This window comes from Crocuta crocuta, unplaced genomic scaffold (genome assembly GCF_008692635.1).
Source record: "Crocuta crocuta isolate KB4526 unplaced genomic scaffold, BGI_CrCroc_1.0 scaffold149, whole genome shotgun sequence".
Classification (NCBI taxonomy): domain Eukaryota; kingdom Metazoa; phylum Chordata; class Mammalia; order Carnivora; family Hyaenidae; genus Crocuta; species Crocuta crocuta.
The window spans coordinates 6930153-6949718 of record NW_027551561.1 but is presented as its reverse complement, the minus strand read 5'-3'; the positions used below and the strand labels follow the sequence as shown (position 1 = coordinate 6949718).

The window sequence follows — 19566 nt, the reverse complement described above, 5'->3', positions numbered from 1 at the left end:
TCAAATCGTTTTGACATAGAACGTTAAGAAAAATACAGTTCAAGGAACTCCATGAGATCACCTAGGGACGGAGTATAGACAGGGGAAGAAAGCTCAGGACAGGCCCTTGTTCAGCAGAGGTCGAACAGCCAAGTGAGACTGAAAAAGAGAAAGTAGCCAGAAAGTTAGGAAATTCAGCTATTTGTGCCGGCTGCCCAGGCAATAGGGGGTTAAGGGACATTTTATTGGGCCCAGTACTCAAGACGACCGAATCAAGACATTTCTCAGATACGCACACACGCAAATTGGCTGTCACCTAGGCCTCTGGTGCTCTCCCAGATGCAATGGTTCAGCTCTGCTCCAGTCTAGGAGGACCAGACCCTCGCCACCCAGCGGTGCTTGCTGTGGGGACGCAGCTCTCCTATTGTCCTGGGGAAAGAGGAAGGCGACATAACCAGGGACAGATCTCAGTGAATGTGCCCAACGATCCTAACGTTTTACGGAGAGGGAACCAGAACGAGAAAAGTGGAGTACTTTGCGCAATGGACGTGGCAGAGTCGGGATTCAAACTCAAGGCCTTCCCTCTTAAGGCCGTGCTTTCATACTCCTGCACCCAGTGAATTCCCAACACCGCTACGAGGTCAGTTAGTGGCTAGAGCTGCTAGCCGGTGTCTTCACAAGGGCGGCAGTCACCGAGTAAAGCTGCTTCTCACGAAAGGGTTTAAGTCAAGAAACTTAAGTTAGACACAGGAGACAGACATGTACCCCCCTGGGTACCCTGAGAGTAGGCAGGGACAGCAAGCGGGGCAAAGATCTGGGACTCGGGCACGGCTGGGCAGGACAGAGACGGGTCGGCTACTCCGGGTTCAGTTCCTCCATGACAGGGGAAAGGGCAATTTGCCAAGGCCTGTCTAATACCTGCTTAAACCCTTTAACGGAGCCTCTTGAGAGGTTAGAAGAGACAGGGTCTGGACAAAACACAGGTGAGGGCAGGGGTCCATGCTGCGAACAGGGCGATGAAGTGGACAGATGCGTCCTAAACACCAAGACTGAGCTCCTGGACACTGGCGGCCTGGCCTTGACCCTCCCACCAGGATATGGAGCTGGGAGGGCAAGCGTTTTAGAGGAAGCACCTGCAAAGAGCCCAACACACAGTGAGCGTTGTTAGAGCTGAAAGGTGTCTTTGACTAGAGTAGTGAGAGGTGACAGTGCGAATGTGGGGACAAACAAGGTCTGGGCCAGGTTTGCAGGGCCCTGTCCACCACCTTAAGGTTTCAATTTCATCACGAGAGGAAAGGAAAGACATTAGAGTGCGCTAACTTTTTAAGCACGTATTGCCTAATTTAATTACTCTGCTGGAAAATAATTTTAACCACTGTTAACTCAGTTATCCAAGAGGAACATTATCACCTTTTGAAGGCAAAGTCTGAGTACTGAACTACTTTGCCCTCCCCCGTGTCCGGTGCCACGGTTCCCAAACTGCAGCATATGCACCAGAATCCCAGGGTGGGGGCGCTTTGCTGACCCCCACTGCCATGTTTCCAGGTCAGTAGGTCTGGGGTGGGGTCTGAAATCTCTTCCTTCCAAGTCGCCGAGCACTGTGACCACACTTTGAGAATCTTGGGGGGAAAGGAAGAGATCTGAGAGGGAATCAGGAAAAAGAATAACACACTGAGCCGCTCAGGGTCTAGACAGTACCCAGAGGTGGCTAGGGTGCAGGAGGCTGGAATTACAGAAGTCCCAGAGGCAGATTAGAGAAGCCGAGGGAAGAAGAGTTAAATCAGCGACAAACATTATTCTAGGAGTTTTCCCCTCCAGCAGAGTTTCTGTTCAGAGGTACTTTTCTTTAAAAATTTTTTTTTAATGTTTTTATCCATTTCTAGGAGAGAGAGAGAGCGCGAGCAGGGGAGGGTCAGAGAGAGAGGGAGTCACAGACCGAAACAGGCTCCAGGCTCCGAGCCGGCAGTCAGCACAGAGCCCGACGCGGGGCTCGAACCCACGAACCGCGAGATCATGACCTAAGCGCAAGTCGGACGCTCAACCGACTAAGCCACCCAGGCACCCCCAGAGGTACTTTTCTACTTATAAACAAAAAGAGAGAGTATCTTTTCAAAATTAAGTTTAAGAATGTTAAACAAAACCTGGGACACCTGGGTGGCTCAGTCGGTAAGTGTCCGACTTCGGCTCAGGTCATGATCTCGCGGTTCTTGGGTTCGAGTCCCACGTCGGGCTCTTTGCTGACAGCTCAGAGCCTGGAGCCTGTTTCAGATTCTGTGTCTCCCCCTTTCTCTGACCCTCCCCTGCTCACGCTGTCTCTCTCTCTCTCTCTCAGAAATAAATAAAACATTAAAAAATACTAAAAAAAATTATAAACAGTGCTTTTAAAAGAGTGGTGATGGGGCACCTGGATGGCTCAGTTGGTAGGGCAAGTAACTCTTAATCTCAGGGTGGCGAGTCCAAGCTCCACACTGGGTGTGGAGCATATTTAAACTAAAAAAATAAAGGGGCACCCGGGTGGCTCGGTTGGTTGAGCATCCAATTCTTGATTTTGGCTCAGGTCATGATCTGTTTGTGAGATCGAGCCTCGTGTTGGGCTCTGTGCTGGCAGCACGGAGCCTGCTTGGGATTCATTCTCTGCCTCTCCCTGGCTCGCACACTCTCAGAATAAACTAAACAACAAAACAAATTGTTTTAATTAAAAGAAAATAAAGCTACAGCCCTACATCCCTCAGTTATCTCTCCCTGAAATAAACCTAACCACCAAGCCTGCGCTCCTGTAAATAGACACCATCAATTACCTGGTGACAGCTACCAGAAGTGAAGGCAAAACGCCTCAGAGGGACTGAAAGCCTTCCAGAAAATTCGCTTTGCCATCTTTAACCCTTCTTAGTAATAGAAATGTCAAAACTGTTTTTTTTTTCTTTCTTCGTAGGCCCTGTTTTTAAAACTGAACATACTGCAAATTCATAAAGGTGGAACATCAAGTCATGGTGTCTAGGGCCGGCTCCTCCAGTGGGAAGAGCACTGAACTGGGAGTCTGGACACCTGCACTCCAGTTGTAGCTCACGCACAGACTGATGCTGTGGCTTTGAATGAGTCGCTTCTAATTTCTGTGCTCAGTTTATTCTATAAAAGTATAGAGTTGGGCAGGTGATATTTTCGTCTATTTGAGCTCTGAAATTTTGACGTTAACATCTAAAGAAATGAGAAAAGTATCATCACGCTGTCAACTGGTAGATCCCCCAGAAAACCAGAATCCAAACTAAACCCTCTTGTGTTACTCTTTGACCTTCGAGGTGTGCCAATCACATAACCGCACAAAGGAAAACTAATGCGGATAAAGTACCAAAGGAATAGCTCCAGGGGAGTGCTCAGAGCAAGGGAAACTGACGTTCTCTGCACCTGCCGAGGCCACACTGCCCTCCGAGGTGAGGTGAGCCCAGTTCGGCCGGAGCACCAGGTGCTGAACAACGCTAACGGCAGAAGTGGAACACATTAAACACCTCCTACAATACTCTGAAGTTCTTCCTGATACTATAGCTTTTCAAATTCTAAAACAATCAGGTACATTTTCTTAACCACTAATAAAAGCTGTCATGCATTTACTACTGCACTTTCCTCAGTTACGCAGCATCGGTCAGATCTGGCCCTCAGCCGGTTTTGGTACGGCCCTTGAACTGAGAGGAGGTCCACATTTTCATATAATTTTAAAAAATGAAAATATTTTGTGACAAATGAAAATGATACGAAATTCAAATTTTGGTGCCAATCAAGATTTATTAGAAGCCAGTCATGCTCATTTGTTTTGTCTGTGGCTGCTTTCTTGCTATGATGGAGCACAGGGGCAGCAGAAGTCTCAAACACGTACTATCTGTCCCTTTATGGAAAAAGTTTGGGGGTGCCTGGGTGGCTCAGTTAAGCATCCGACTTCAGCTCAGGTCATGATCGTACGGTTGGTGGTTTGAGGCCTGTGTCGGGCTCTGTGCTGACAGCCAGCTCAGAGCCTGGGGCCTGTTTCAGATTGTGTCTCCCTCTCTCTCTGACCCTCCCCTACTCAGGCTTCCTCTCTCTCTCTCAAAAATAAATAAAACATTAAAAAAAGAAAGAAAAAAGAAAACGTTTGTGACCCATAAGTTACACTACAACATTTATACCCGCATCATTCTACTAAAACTTCCAAGGGTTATTTGACTATAAAAGACTTAAATGTAAACCATGAATAGGAAAATCTGGAAAGCGGAAAAAGCGATCATGTGGAATTTCGATTTTTCAATGGATAAAGATAGTACTGGCAGTGCCTCCTTGGGAGTGTGCATCTGACATACAGCTTTCGAACCTGGAACGAATGATGGCCCCTCGAGCCCCCTGACTTCCGCCACGGTCTGAACGAAGAAGGTAACATCTTACAGAGCAAACCACTACCATTGGAAAATACATCCAGGAACCAGAAAGGTGCTATGAAGTCAGGAAGTGTTTCCTGATGATGTCAAAATCTTGCTTTCTGGTAAACACATCCATACTTTTCTGAACCAAAAATAGCTGCGGAGAAGGGTCTGAACAGTTTGTGCGTGCCACGCAGGTTTCGGAACTCGGGCCGCACTAAAGGAATGTGAAATTTGTTGATTGTGATACTCACAGATCGAGGCTTCCATACAGCCAAGGTTCAAACATGTTAAGAGACATTCCTTCCCACTGATGGACTTTGGATAAATGGAGTTAAAATGAATTACTTAGAAGCTTGGAGGTGTTAACAAGTGGGATCCTGGGGCTGTGAAATCTGGGGACCGGGGTTTTGGGAATGGTCAGGCGACCTGCGTGGAGCACTCTCATGCCATAGACATTAAATAAATTCAGCATCTTGATGTCCTATTTCGCAAAAAGTATCTAGTCCCCAATCCGCTTGTTAAAAACACACGGACTGTTAAATTGGCAAATACATGCGTTAATGACAACCAGGTCACGTGCTCATTTTTCTAAATGAGCATAAATAGGGAAGATTTATGCTCTACACTGGGTTTGAGCACTTACCTCTTTCCCCCCTGCCTATTCCTTATACAGCTGCCTTTCTTCAGGTCATCTCATTCAGGGCTGGCTCACGAACGGGCCTCCTCCTTGGTGCCTTCCCCTGACGGGTGCTGTACAGACACACAGATAGCCACAGCCCTCCTACTTCTTTCACAGGCTGCTAGGTGCCTCCCAACTCCTAACGTCAGAACCCACTTCTACTGCGGCATTTATGAGCTCCAACAATATGGGACAGGACTCGTTCTTTTGGTCAAATGTGAAAGAGAAAGGCGTGAATGGCAAAAGCAACAGACCCAAGGGGCGCCTGGGTGGCTCAGCTGGTTTAGCGTCCGACTTCGGCTTGGGTCATGATCTTGTGCTTCCTGAGTTCGAGCCCCGCGTCGGGCTCTGTGCTGAGCCCAGAGCCGGCTTTGGATTCTGTCTCCCTCTCTGCCCTGCCCGCACTCACGCTCTGTGTCTCTCTCAAAAACAGACACCAAAAAGTAAAATAAAGAAGCAACAGCTCCTTGATGTGCTAGGTAAGGCTCCAGGACTACAAACCGTCACAGTGATGTCCCTTCACGTGACTGCCTCTCCACTTATTAAACTACTGCAGCAAGCAGCCCTTTAAGAGGCAATGCAGTTGGTGCAAAGTGAAAGAAATTGACTCCTCAAGCTCTTATTTTCCTTTTTCCCTTAGTGCTCTTCTAGCTTACGTCTTCCGAGAGTACACTCTTACATCTACTCACACACTTCCCCACGTTGACCAGTTTTCTAAAGTGAATGTGAGATGGAGGAAATGCGTGCATGAGCTGGTCGTTCCGGAGGAGAAACCAGTGAGCAGTGCCCTGCACCGGCCCCGCCGGCAGCACAGGGAGGCTGGGGGCCCCGAGGGGGAGACCCGTGGCAACAACAGGTGAGACAGGGGGCCTGCGGGCCCCTTGTCACTCAGACACTTAAGCGTCACATGAAAAGTTGAAGAGAGAAAAGCCCAAATATATAAACATCACTTCTCACATCCTGGCAAACTACCTTCTTTCCTCTGTGTCTCACAAACACATCAATCCATAAGGTGTATCCATTTAAAATAATATTTCAGTCTCAACAGGGAAGAACTTGGGAGGAAAGAAGGGTCATTGGAAGCTGTGTAACTGATGAAAATGTATTTGGTAAATAGGAGACTAAGAAAATGAAAATGAGAGTCACTAGATTTTTGCTTAATTTTTCCTTTCCTCAAATTTCTTTTTTGTTTAATTTTGTAATGTTTATTTTATTTTTTGAGAGACAGAGCAAGAGCAAGCCAGGGAGGGACACAGGGAGGGAGAGAGATATCCCAAGCAGACTCCATGCCGTCAGCATGGAGCCTGGCTCAGGGCTTGAACTCACAAACCATGAGATCGTGACCTGAGCTGAAATCAAGAGTCGGCGCTCAGCCGACAGAGCCACCCAGGTGCCCCTCCTTTCCTCAAATTTTGAATGGAAATGAAGGGTGGGGGTGGGGGAGACAGTGAAGTACACAGCTAAATATGGCACATGTTATCTTATGAGTGTATAGCCAGTACACTATGCTGTTACCAGCTGCTCAGGGAGTGTGATGTTTAGAGAAAACGTTCAGCAGAGCAGCAAAGAGTGGAAGAATCCATGTCAGGGGAGCAGATAAACATGGAGGTCACAGCAGAAACCACATTAGTTAGGCAGGTGCGGGGGGAAAACCACCAGCCTTCTTGGGGAACAGATTCGCCTACAACTTTAAAACAGACGTCCTCTCATATAATACAAATCATACTTGTCTTCTTTCCTAGCGAGTATTGTCTTCGTGAACGAAGAATAATTTTCAAGGTGAGAGAGACGAACACCAGAGGACTGCATCCATGTCTGTACAGAAAGATTTACTCTGTGAGACAAAAAAACTTCAAGATCACGGTACACAGCAGTTATTTATTTAAATACTTGAAAAGGTCAATGATGGAAAAAAATAGGTTTATCATGAGCGTTGATATTCGTTAGATTTACTTTACCACTTAAAAAAGTGCTGCTTCTCGGCTAGCCTGGCCGGAGCGGGGCACTGAGTGACAGGCAGCTCCTGCGGCACACTAGACGGCACGGCCATCAGAGAAGGAGGTACGCTCTGGGAGGAAGTTCGGTCGTAGGAATGGTCACGGTTTATTTAAACTAAAAACATTGATAATATACAAATCTTTTTTTCTCATTTGATTGAAAGGGCTATAAAATTCAACATACAGACAAAGGAAGCAACATAATCATATAGGCAACGCCTCTGCTAACTGCCGTGAACTCACTCCTTCCTTAAAGAAGCACTTCGACACTCAGCTTTGCAATTTTCTAGGCCGCACGACGGCTTCGAGGCTGGCCTACCACGAGGGTCTGAAGGAGAGGTGTAAGCTGACACAGATGACTCGTCTGTTTTTAAAATGAAGAGAAAATGGCCAGCTGTGCCTTGTGTTCTTTGAAGAACCCAGAGGATCATTCCAAGTAAAACGTGAAATAAATAAGTGATCCATGAGTAAATACAATCTCTGAGCTGACTTAGACCTAGGAGAGGGAGCCAACCGAACACAAACGATACCACGTAGAAATGTCTAGAAATGTCATTTCTAGAATTCAGTGTGGGAGACCATATCTTGCCTGAATATGTACATTATTTACAAAATATTCCCTTTTGGCCTCTGAAATCTAGCCATTTTAGTTTGGCCGTTAGGCTGTTTCTTTCCATTGCTAGCCAATACTGCAGTTATAACTATCATTAAAATACTCTTATGCATGAATTACAAATATTAATAAAGTAACTCTGCATGTATAAATATCTCAATATTTCTAGCAGAATTTAAAGCATACATAAATACATAAAAGTATTTGTTTCGGTGGGGCCAGTATTTTTTTTTAATCATCGCTGTTTCAACAATGCTCTGTACATTGCAAAACCCAAAACTGCAAAAACAGTAGCACCAAAACTTGCTCGAAGCCAAAACGTGGAGCTCTTGAGGTCAGCTTGAGTCACGTGCCTGTAGTTAGAAAATATAATTAATGTTCAAAACGTGATTAGTATGCAAATACCAATTTTATGAACAGCCTACTTTTAGGGAAGTATTAGCACACTTGTCAGGCTAATTGCATATAGTAATGCTTACCAAAATCATTTATCAATACAGCCACGTGTACATTGCTTACATAATCATTATCTTAAGATACAATGTAGACACTGATAAAGACAGATGTCTTTACAATTAGCTACTATCTGGGAGTAACAAACATCTAAAATTTTCTGTTTTTTTCACACGGGAAATGGAGAACATAGACGAATCAACCTACCACTTTTTAACACCACCACGGTCCTTCAAAATGAGAGGTAAAACTGAGATCTCACAGTTTTGAGAGTCAATTTCATGGGACTTAATATAAATATACAATCTCCCATCCCCGGGAATCGAAAGCTATCTTGTAAGCAGTTAAGCGACAAGTGACAATACTTTTCTAAGAGCAATGCTTAAAATCAACTTTGGGAACACCGAGCCCCATAAAAATTTACCAAAAAAATCCCAAAGGGGATGGGGAAGATTTGCCAGCTCACATTAATGTGGTTACTGCTGATTAAATAAAGAAAATTTAAAAAAAACCAACCAACAACAAAAACAACCCTGATATCAGTCAGACAGGCAGTGACAATGATACCAACTAAAGGACATAATGAAACATGATGGACTGAAGGGTAAATGGTAGAAAAGAAGCCGTGTTATGCATGACAAGAACAGGGACAGCCTGTACCACAAACTGAGTTTGTGAGCATGCTCAGTTAATAACACTGCTAAGCGCCCTCAAGGGTCTCAAGTATGACAGCTTACCATAGAGAGGATAAAGCTTTAAAGCAAAGGCTGGAATATTTTATTCAAGTATCGCTGAAGTCTGAGTTAAATGAACACAACTGAGATACAGAAAATTTGTAGAATTAAGAGCCTAGGGCGGCTGTCTAGGTTATTTTTACAACTACGTGAAACAAACAGATTGAAGCAAAAGTCAGACATCATTAAAAGACCAAGACATTGACATATCCAAAAGAGTTAAGGGCCAAGAATATCAATTGTACAAAACTACTTTGCCTCAGCAACAGTCCAAGAGCAACCATCAGGTTAGTTATCACAAAATACAATCTGCGCATCCCTACAAACAAGTCTGTAACACAAGCCAGAGTGCTCCATGCTTATCACCATGTCAACACAACACACAGCACTCCCATTTCTTATCCTCCTCAGTTCCTAAAAAATAAAAATAAAAACCACTGCTGACATAAGTATTATTTTACAAAGCAAAGTGATAACACAGGTTCATTCCACCTTGTGAGTTCCAACAGGCAATGTTTAATTAATTAAGTTAGGGAAGAAAATCATTCGGTTTCAGTTTTTCCAGTTGGAAAAACTCTACCTAGACCACTGGTTGGGGGAAATGTTACCTGGCTTCAAGAAAAAGTGGACCATGAGATGACTCCATGAAGATGGAATCTTCTACGGAGCTGACGGCGTGCACCTGGTGAGTAATACTGCCTTCGTCGTCTGCTAACAGCATGGCGCCCCACTCAGCTACCCGGGCTCTTAACCTTTTATATACACATGCACACAGTTTGCAGTTCACAGCAGAGCTCACAAAAGTGGGGACTGAAAATAACATCTCTTAATTAAACATCCCACACAAAAATGGAGTTGCCACCCTAATATGATGCATCTCGTGCTTTCTGTATTTAAATAAATGTATTCTATAACAAACTGCCAAACTTAAAAAAAAAAATCTATGTGTACTTTTTAAAAACACTCATGTACCAGGTAAGGAAACCTATGGCTGTTACATACATTATGTATATATCCATTAGAGGCTGGTCTTGGTAGATCCAAAACACTAAAAGCTGCCCTTGAAACCAACCCTAAGCAGTACCTGACAATATGTGGTGACCATGAGTATTCATTCAAATGAGGGTAACAACTATTAGTCATGAAATGTACCGATGCTTCTAACTGCAGACTACCACCAACTGCAAACATACACCTGTAAAAAACGGAGTCCAACATGCAAACTCCTAGACTGTAATAATCCTACGATGAGGGTTTCAAAGCTTATAATTCCGAATCAATAGGAATACATAGAACTTAAAGTGAGAACGTTGGCTAAAAGTGCGTTAAAGGTTCGGCTTCAGCTTTGCTCTCTCTGTGATTTTTATTCATCTTTATTGATGGAGGATTACAAAACAAAATTTTTTTACATTCATTTTTTAATTTGGGCGAGAGAGGGGTTAGGATTAAAGCTAGTTGTCATCACATTAAAATCATTAGTCAACATGATTTCTTATACACATCCTTCAAGTATGAACTCTTTCACACAGCTCCTTTTGTTGTATTTTAAGAAAGTATTCCCTACCATTCGTGACATAATATATTCTGACTTTACTGCATGTCAGACAGTAATTATTATATCCCCCCAGCTATAGTATAGCCTTCAACAGGCACAACAGCAGTTCATACTCATATATGATGACCAATTTAGACACATGTTCTAGATATAGCTAGTTTAAAACTTAAGGCAACTATTGACTCATAAAATATACTCCAATGACTCCATCAATGTTATAGTGGTTACTGAAGACATTTTTAGGCATGAAAAGCTACTTTAGACACCTATTTTATGCCTTTAGCATGTGCTTTTAGCAGCTGCACTAACCAGGCTCTCCATATAGGAGAAAGCATTTGTAACGGATGGCACAATTGTCATTGCTTAGCTGACTGACAGCACCTGACTAGAGAACAGTGTGGAGGTCTTAATTGTATTCCAGGAGCAGAAGCACTGGGCCATGGTTGTCATTTCAGGTCTCAAGCAGAAACGGAGTACAGTTTCATAAAGCTGCCTCCTAGTTCATTTCTAAACTCAAGCAAAAATAATTCTTCCATAATTCAAAAATGTAATTCTTTCAAAATGACTCACATAAAATATCATCTTAGAATAAATTATAATATCTAATGGCATACTTTTTAAAGTTTGGTGGTTTTATTTTACTGTCAAAAATGTAATATATGCTCATGATAAGGTATGAGGAAAAGAAAAAGAAAAAAAAAATCACCTGGAGTCTGATCACTTGAAGCAACTAATTAAAATTTTGAGTATTTTCTTATTTTTTCTATGTGTTTCTTACATAGCTACAAATACAATGTGTATGATTTATATACTTTTATATCCTTTAAAAATTTACTATTATGTAAGGGCTTTTTCATAAATTCCAGAAACATCATTTTAGACAGCTTTATTATACTCCATTCCTGTGTGTGGCCAACTCCATTTCCTGGTGACTATAACTGGTGATCAATATACTTCCATATAAGATTCTTCTCCATTTTTAGTAGTTTCCTGAAGAGAGACTTCCCAAAAATGAGTATTACAGGGCACATTCAGTGCATATGTGTATATAAAGATTTCTTTTTAAACCTATTGATATACCAGAATCACATTTTCCTTCTCTACGTTGAATAATTTAGTTCAGCAGTATCTCCTTCTAGAATATAGCCTTAGTTAATCACTTGAAGCTTGTCAGAGCTTCTTAGGTGGAAAATTCCTGCATATTGGATGCTGGCTTTCTGCTTAGAAGTGCTGAGGGCCCATATGTTACTCAGATGACACGTGCTACCTTTTTTTTTTTTAAGTAGGCTCCACACCCATTGTGGGGCTTGAACTCATAGCCCTGAGATCAAGAGTCACACACTCCACTGACTGAGCCAGCCAGGCACTGATACTTAATAAGGCAGAGAGGAGGAAAGGTTTCAAACTTTAGGCAATAACGATTTAAATTGAAAGATGTTTGTGTGAACAGTCACATAAGGCATATAACAGAATGACCAAAATTCCTATGTATCTTTGCACAGAATTCCTTAAAGAAGGCATACAAGATACTTTTGATTCACTCTGCAATTTACGGCATATATAAAGACATGAGGGGAAATCTTTATTGGTTCAATGTATTTAACCAATCATAAAAGGAATGTCATCAGCTAAAATACTTAGGAACAAAATAATCAAATTCTGAAGGGTTCAATGGAATTAAATCCATTCTAGCTATTCCCAAAAAGGGTATTTTTAATATTGTTTTTTACAACGTATCACGGAACTTTATATCTGGGGCATAAAAACTCTATTGCATGGACTTAAAAGTCTGCAAAAATTAGAATTTAAGGAAAGGGGAGAATTCAGAAAGGTCCAGATATCAATTAACCTTCTCTGAGACTGCAGGCTATTGTGAGGAGGAAGGAAAAGTTCAATAGAACACACTCAAGAGCAGCAGCACTAGATTTGTGGGGAAAAATAGTTCCACCCAGGCACTTATCAGCCCTCCCATACAACTTTTCAGAAATAAATGTGAATTTCCTAGTTTCTGTTCTTCTCCTCTCACCATCCGATCCTTTCCAAACCCAACTCAGAGGTGTACAAATACACTAATATTAATGTACTTCTAATTTTATAATTCTATCCACTTACATATCTCAAGTATGAATTTTTAATACTTTGAAACAGCCTATATGATTATAATGTGTGTAACCTAGTTACTAGGGGTCAGAGATACCACATATAGCTTTTTCCTAGTTGCAATTGTGTATCTAAAACTGAAAACTGTACCAAGGTCACCAAACTATAGTTAAGTGTTCTGCTTTTAAATATTTCACTTTTGGGGGTGCCTGGGTGGTTTAATCAGCTAAGTATCTGACTTCAGCTCAGGTCATGATCTCACGGTCTTTGAGTCTGAGCCCCGCGTCGGGCTCTGTGCTGACAGCTCAGAGCCTGGAGCCTGCTTCAGATTCTGTGTCTCCCTCTCTCTCTGCCCCTCCCCCGAGCTCGCTTGCTCTCTTTCTCTCTCTCTCAAAAATAAACATTAAAAATAAACAAAATAAATATTTCACTTTCCCTTTTAAAGTCTTCTGGGCCTCTCTGCTTTTATTCCCTCTCAATGTTTTCTTGTTTGTTTGTTCTGCCTGAAGTATTTTTTACACTCATTTCTAATAATGCCATCACTCCTAATAATAATTTTAATAATGGCAATTCTTCTAACTGAACTAGTAGGCATGAAATCTTTTAAAAATATATTTCTCAAAATAGGTGAAGTAGTTAAAATATAGCATCCAACAAAGATGAACCGCAACACAAATCCTAAGAAAGCTGTTAACTGAGCATGCCTAACATACATGTAAGTAAGGACGTGTAAGTGTGCATCAATGTCAAGAATGCTTCACCAAGCATTAGAAGAACCAAAATTTATAGATGATTGTAGATACATGGGAAACACATACTATCTATATGTTAACTACTGATACTTAAAGATCAGAATAGGCAAACTCCACCTGGTGGCATCCTTTAGTATTCTAACAAAATAGCAAAAAAAGTGTTACATGTAGAAGCAGAGGCTTACTTAATGAAAATCTATAACATAAGCTCTTGTATAATTTTCAACATAAGACTATGTATCCTAATTAAAAGAAAAGCCTTTTGGGACCTTGATACAAGGACACAGAGGTCTCATATGAAGCTGAGACAGACTTGGTATCCAATAGTTTACTGTAACATAATATCCTAAAAAATCTTATGTTCCCAACAGAATCTCCATAACATTAAGGGGCAACTTAGGTGATTATTAAAGCAATATGGGCAAATTTCATTAATAAATGGCTTAAAATAAATACCACATATACCCAATTTTAAAAATGCATTAAAATCCAGGGTAAAGAATGCAATGGGTACAATGACTTTCCATCATACCTTTGGGTCTCTGTAAATCCTCACTGTGAACTATGTACTTGGTTGCTAAAGTAAAATGCTGCTACTAAACTTAAAAAGTAACATGAACAAATAATTTATGTGGCTAATTCAAATAATAAAATGGGATGAAAGAGATCCTAAAAGCAAAATACGTATCAAAGAAAATCGCACCAAAATAATAAATTATAAAATAAACAATTCTGATTACAGTATAGGATAGGAGAAGTGGGAGCATTACATACAGAATTCTAGCTGGGACAGTCATTGAGAGAAGTTAAAAAAATGACTAAGTGACACAGACATACAAACTGAACACCTAAAGGAAAGGACAAATTAAAGTTCACAGCACACTACAGTATAGTAACATCCTCATGCAAAGTAGGACTCTTCTGAAGTCAGAATAATAAATATTTAGTAACTAAAATCCTGGGTAGTTCAAACCAACAATCCAGCTCACTCCTATATAATCATTTTAACACTTTCAGATTAAAAAGGTAGTTAAAAATTAAAATATAATCAGAAGGTGTATTTTCCCAGTACCATAATTTACACTCTTTGAAATGAAAGCACTGCCAAAGAGTAAAATCATCTGACCAGATGTACTTAATCATCTTCCAAATGTACTTAAATTCAAGTAATTCCAGTTATTCTGAAATTCCTCTAAAGGAAAACATAAACCTATCCAGATCACAAGGGTGAGACCATAATTAGCAAAGAACAAAGTTATATATCAATAAATAGTTTAACACTTTTCTCATGTCTTGAAAAATATATATATTCGATTACATTGAGAAGAAAAAAGTTTCTCACTGCTTTCTACTTAAAATAATGTAGTGTCAGTAAATAAGCTCAAAAAAAAAAAGGGGGGGGAGCCAAAGACAGCTAGGGAAAAACGGCTAATTTCAGAAATGAATCTGTGGGAACTGCCTGAATATCAGTCCTCTCATGAGGAGGCTACAGAGCAATTCCTTTAATGGCATGAGGGACTAAGCTTACTGAAAACATAACCAAACTGTAAGGAAAAATTTTTAATAACATAATATTTACTTAAAGGCAGATCCCTATCTTCATCTTTATATTCTGCCCCAGCTCACAGAGGATTCTATCTAAAGCAGGTACTTAAGTATTTGAATGAATCAATCACAGGGGCAGGGGCAGGTGAAGGGAGAATGTGGCCTCAAGCATGGACTATTTCTGGAAGTGATTTCTGTTTCAGCAAGCAACATGTTTACAAGCACACTAAAACAAGGCATTCGTTTGAGACCAACACGTATGTACCAGTATTTGTCTATTAATTTCTTTGCAGACATGTAACGAAACTCTTTGCTTAAATAAAAATGTCAAAGCTACTCTCTTAGAGTTCTAAACCAAACACAAGACATGGGAGATCTCTGAAACCAAAGACTGAAGGCTGAGTGGTGAGTGACACTCCTACCTCTTGAATTACAGTGAAAAACTCTTAAATGACTTTTACCCAACCAATCAATCTTCCTCTTGCTTTAATAGCTTTAAGATAGATCTAGCGTGATGTACCGATTGTGACCAACCACCAAAGGTTGCCATGACCTGAGAGATGGGAGAGAAAGGAGGTGGCCCCATAACGTTTTTAGAAGAGCCATTTTCATTCCCTGGGTGTACGTTTTTCCTTTTTCTTGCCTGGCTGTAGCTTAAGACTGAGGTTGCAAGCTGGTGGCCTATAAGCTTGCTTTGTTCTGATTAGTACTTTTAAAGATTTCAATTTAATTGCCGTTATTTGAAGAGCAGGAAATTTCACATAAAAATCCTGATTTCTGGTGTCCCACAGAACCACGAGACCTGGCACACCCGGCCTGGACAGCCACGAACGGCCCCAGATGGGTGCGGCAGCCTCTGTCAGCCGCAACTGGTCACAGTCCCCGCCTCTCTTCCTCCTTATATTTGGTCACCTTCGTTCGTTTACATCCCCTCTCCAGACGGGGCAGGCACTTAAGTTTTGGGCCTGTACCCCTACCTACCTTACCTACATCCTTTTGTAACTAAGAGAAACTTCAATACAGAAGTCCTACTAAATGTCCACTGCACTTCCATAAAATTCCAAAACACTCCCAGGAATCGGGAAGGAGTTCTCTGAAAGGTACACTGGTTTTCCTCTTTCTCTTTTTCATTTTTTCCCTTCTTGGTTACTAATTGTCAGTGATATATGCTGACATTACCATTAAGTTACTTCTAGTTTATAAATAGATATGACAAAATGTACCGATTTCTCTTCAAAGATCATTGTACAGAGTAATTTACTATGAACAACCTCATCTGTTAATATACACCCGACCTATTTCGTTTGGAAGCTGATTAAATCGACCTAATAATAAAGCTGTCACTAAAGATGCAGACAGTGAATCAATCTGCAATTATGGACACTCAAGATCTTCTAGGATAAAAAAAAAAAATAGATGGTTTGTGATTAGCAATTATTAGGAGCCAAGGTGGATTCACCAAGAACAAGACACCAAATAGATGTCACTTCCTATTTAGATAAAATTACTACACTGGTAGATCAGGGGCATGTGGTAGAAATTACATATTGACTTCAAAAAAGCCCTCCATGAAATTTCTTGTAAGATAGTAAGATAAAACATGGACTGGATAGTAAAATATTTTTAATTTACAGAACAGTCTTTCCCCGAAAATTCTGAATCCATGTCGGTGGCAAAACAGCTCTCCGGTGGGGTACTTTTGGGCAGGCGGGCTGTGGTGCCCTCTCTCTCTCCAAGCTCTGGGTATTCAACATTATTGTTTATCAGTAACTTGAAAGATAAGACATATCTACCGAATTTTCAAATAACACAATGCCGAGAGAGATATATAATGGGACAAATGACAAAAATAATGTTTGAAATGACTGAGCTAGAACAAATGGATCAAAAAGAAGAATGTGACATTTAATAGAGATACATACGTATCTGTGTTTAGATTCAAAGAGTCAACTAAAAATGTCAAATACACAATTAGAGAGGAGGGGACATTGCCTCAATAGTACTTTGTATTTAAAAAACCTGATTTCAATGAACCGCAAGACTAGTATGCATCAACAACGGGATGGGGCTGCTAAAAAAGTTACTTCGTGCAGTGGGCTGGTGCTGTCCTCACTGTGGACGAGGCCTGCCCGCTCTTCTGGACCAGCCCCATCACACCGAGGCACTGCTCTCCACTCTCAGTGGCACCTCTTTTAAGAGGAACTCTGAAAACCTATAAAGGGCTTTCAGATGAGAATAACCGGGACTGATGAGGTCACTAAACCATCTAATTTAAGAAAAAGGCTGAAAGAAATGGGGATGTTCTACCTGGAGAAGAGAAAATTAGGGGAGACATGATGGCCGTCTTCAAATGTCTGAAGGACTGTTATGTTGAAGAGGGAGTAGAATAGTCGTATGTTGTTCTAAAGGGCAGAACTAAAACTAAAGGAGAGAAAGTTATAGGGAAATCATTTTAGTTAAAAAATAAAATTAAAAAGCAAAGGCAAAAGCAAAAGCAAAACCGTCTCCAATGAGGAAAGCCACCAGCAGATAAGCAGTACTCTCCACGGGAAGGCTTTCAGGAAGGCATTCTAATGGGAGGTTAGGCCAGATGAATTCTGGAATCTCTTCAACTCTACCATTTCTAACACCGGAGCTCCTGAATGTTGTTTGGTTTGAACTAGCCTAGTATTTTCTCAGTCTTCATGAGAGAATCTGTGTCATTACTTTACAGGAAGCCATTCAAAGGACAGAGGCAGAACTTTACCACTGAATTAGTGTGGCGGTCCCTTCAAAGCAGTCACCTGAGATGGCTGCATTCTTATTCCAGGGCGGCTAGTGCTCCAAATATCATCGAAATTCTTTTTAGAATGCCTTCAAAATCAGTTTCTGACTCACATAAAATACAGTCTCACTGTTTCACAGCCACATCTACTATTTTTGCTAGTGGACACAAACTATCCTACTCATTTGGTACCATCGGAGCCTAGCCTTCGTTGGGAGTCCAGCAGTAAACTAGAGAAAGGACCCATTTCAAGCCAAAATCTGTTTAGCTTCATCATCTGTCTTAATCAAGCCCAGCTCCCAAGGACAGGTGAATGCCAATTTCAAAACAGTCATCTTTGGACATAAAAATTTACAGCAGATACAAATTAATAGTACACAGGCTTTTAAATATTCACAAAATGCCAATTTGAACAATGGAAGCATGACCAGAATAAGAATATAACCTTCCAAGTTCATTGCTTTGAGGGAATGTCAATATCCTATATTTTTGTTTTTCTTTCCTTTTTAAAATGCATATTACTTTCTAGGCATACTTCGTGTTTTGGGCTCAATGATAAAGACCTTTTCAAAAACTACAGATCCTTTTTTCTTTCCCATAATATTCCTTTGAATCCTTAAAGTTGGCTATTATCCTCATTTCCAGAAGCCATACTCTTTCAAATAAACATCCCAGGTACTTATAAGAGAGAATATTATTTTAAACCCAAGACACTGCTCTCATTAGTATGGTTTTAATTAAGTTATATTAGTTGAGCGTAACATACATAACATTTGGAATCAATGGGTCTGCTCCTTACCGCAAAAATCCTAATCTGATTCTACAACTCTCAACCAAAAGATTTTAATCTCTCTACACATATTATCCTCTACTATGAAAAATACTTTAACTTCTTTCATGAAAAAGAAATCCAAAATCTTCTAAGTTCCCTCAAAACGTTGTCACCCCAGTGAGAATTATTTTAGTGGAAGTTAGTTGGGCATCAGTTGGCTTATGGTCTTTGTAGTGAGTAGATATATAATAAATAGTTATCAACTTGTTTTTTTCTTTTGTATTTTAACAGAATGCCTGGTACCCAGTAAATAAAGTTAAGAACCTGTTAAGAACTGCAGTGAAGATTTTGTTCTTTACAGATTGCAGCAAGTCTGAGTTGAGGAAGTTCTGACAGATGCAAAATGTACACCTGTTGCAGGTGCACATACAGCGTAACCGGGCATGGCTGCGAAAACACACAGAAGGACAGGAGTTGAGTTCTTACTTACAAATATGGCACAAGTCAGGGTGTGCCAACTTAAAAAAAAAAAAAAAAGATTTACGCATAAGCAACACTAAGGAAAAGGACAGTGTGGGGCATGCTAAAGTTGTGCAGAATTCCACATTCACCAAAAATATAATCAACAGCAATAGCTCCCTCCTCCCTCCCTAGAGAAAAATCTAAAGACAATTAGCTAACGCTTTTGCTTTTTTTGGAGGGGGGATGGAATTATTATTACAAGAGTTTCAGTGGAATAAATATGCACAGCAATAGATGGCACCCTCATGTAAATTAAGAAAAAGAAAAACTGAGTAAGCCATAGCACCCACCGAAAGGACACAGTTTGCTAGCATTTAAATAACCATTCCCTTCTCCTCCTCCTCCCTCAGCATACACACATGCCTGAAAACCAGGAAGGAGAAGAGTGACAAATACACAAAACGAGTCAAAAGACGAGTATATTCAACCCTGAGGAGATATGAACAACATCGTCTTTAATTCATCAAGCACCTTGGCTCCCAAAGGAAACCAAGTGCTTCATAAATTTCCACTTGAACAAAATATAGGGTTGATTTCATCTGCTACTAAAACACAGCAGCTAAGTGTGAGAGTATGAAACTCCAGGTAAGGATGTAAAAATCGACAATGGGTCCAATTGATTTTACGTATGAAATTTAGGGAGACTTTCAGACTCCTTTCTGGTTGAGTGGAGTTGTACTAGTTGGTACAGGCACATGGGGCAACCTAGTTCGCCT

At 40.9% G+C, this 19566-nt stretch overlaps 1 protein-coding gene across 5 annotated transcripts in view; it reads right to left on the bottom strand.

Annotated features, from left to right (window-relative positions):
• Nucleotides 1–6901: 6901 nt before the first annotated feature.
• RHOT1 (ras homolog family member T1) overlaps nt 6902–19566 on the bottom strand; it is a 41898-nt gene continuing 29233 nt past the window's right edge. For 2 of the 5 annotated variants that reach the window (XM_077749602.1, XM_077749603.1), the window contains 2 exons: nt 18653–18775; nt 6902–8006 (listed from right to left, as the gene is read on the bottom strand). In XM_077749602.1, coding sequence (XP_077605728.1) covers nt 7889–8006; nt 18653–18775 — 241 coding nt within the window. In that variant the 3' untranslated portion in view covers nt 6902–7888. Of the gene's footprint in view, nt 8007–17099; nt 17214–18652; nt 18776–19566 lie in introns of all 5 variants that reach the window. The other 3 variants (XM_077749600.1, XM_077749601.1, XR_013331468.1) reach the window with 2 other exon arrangements.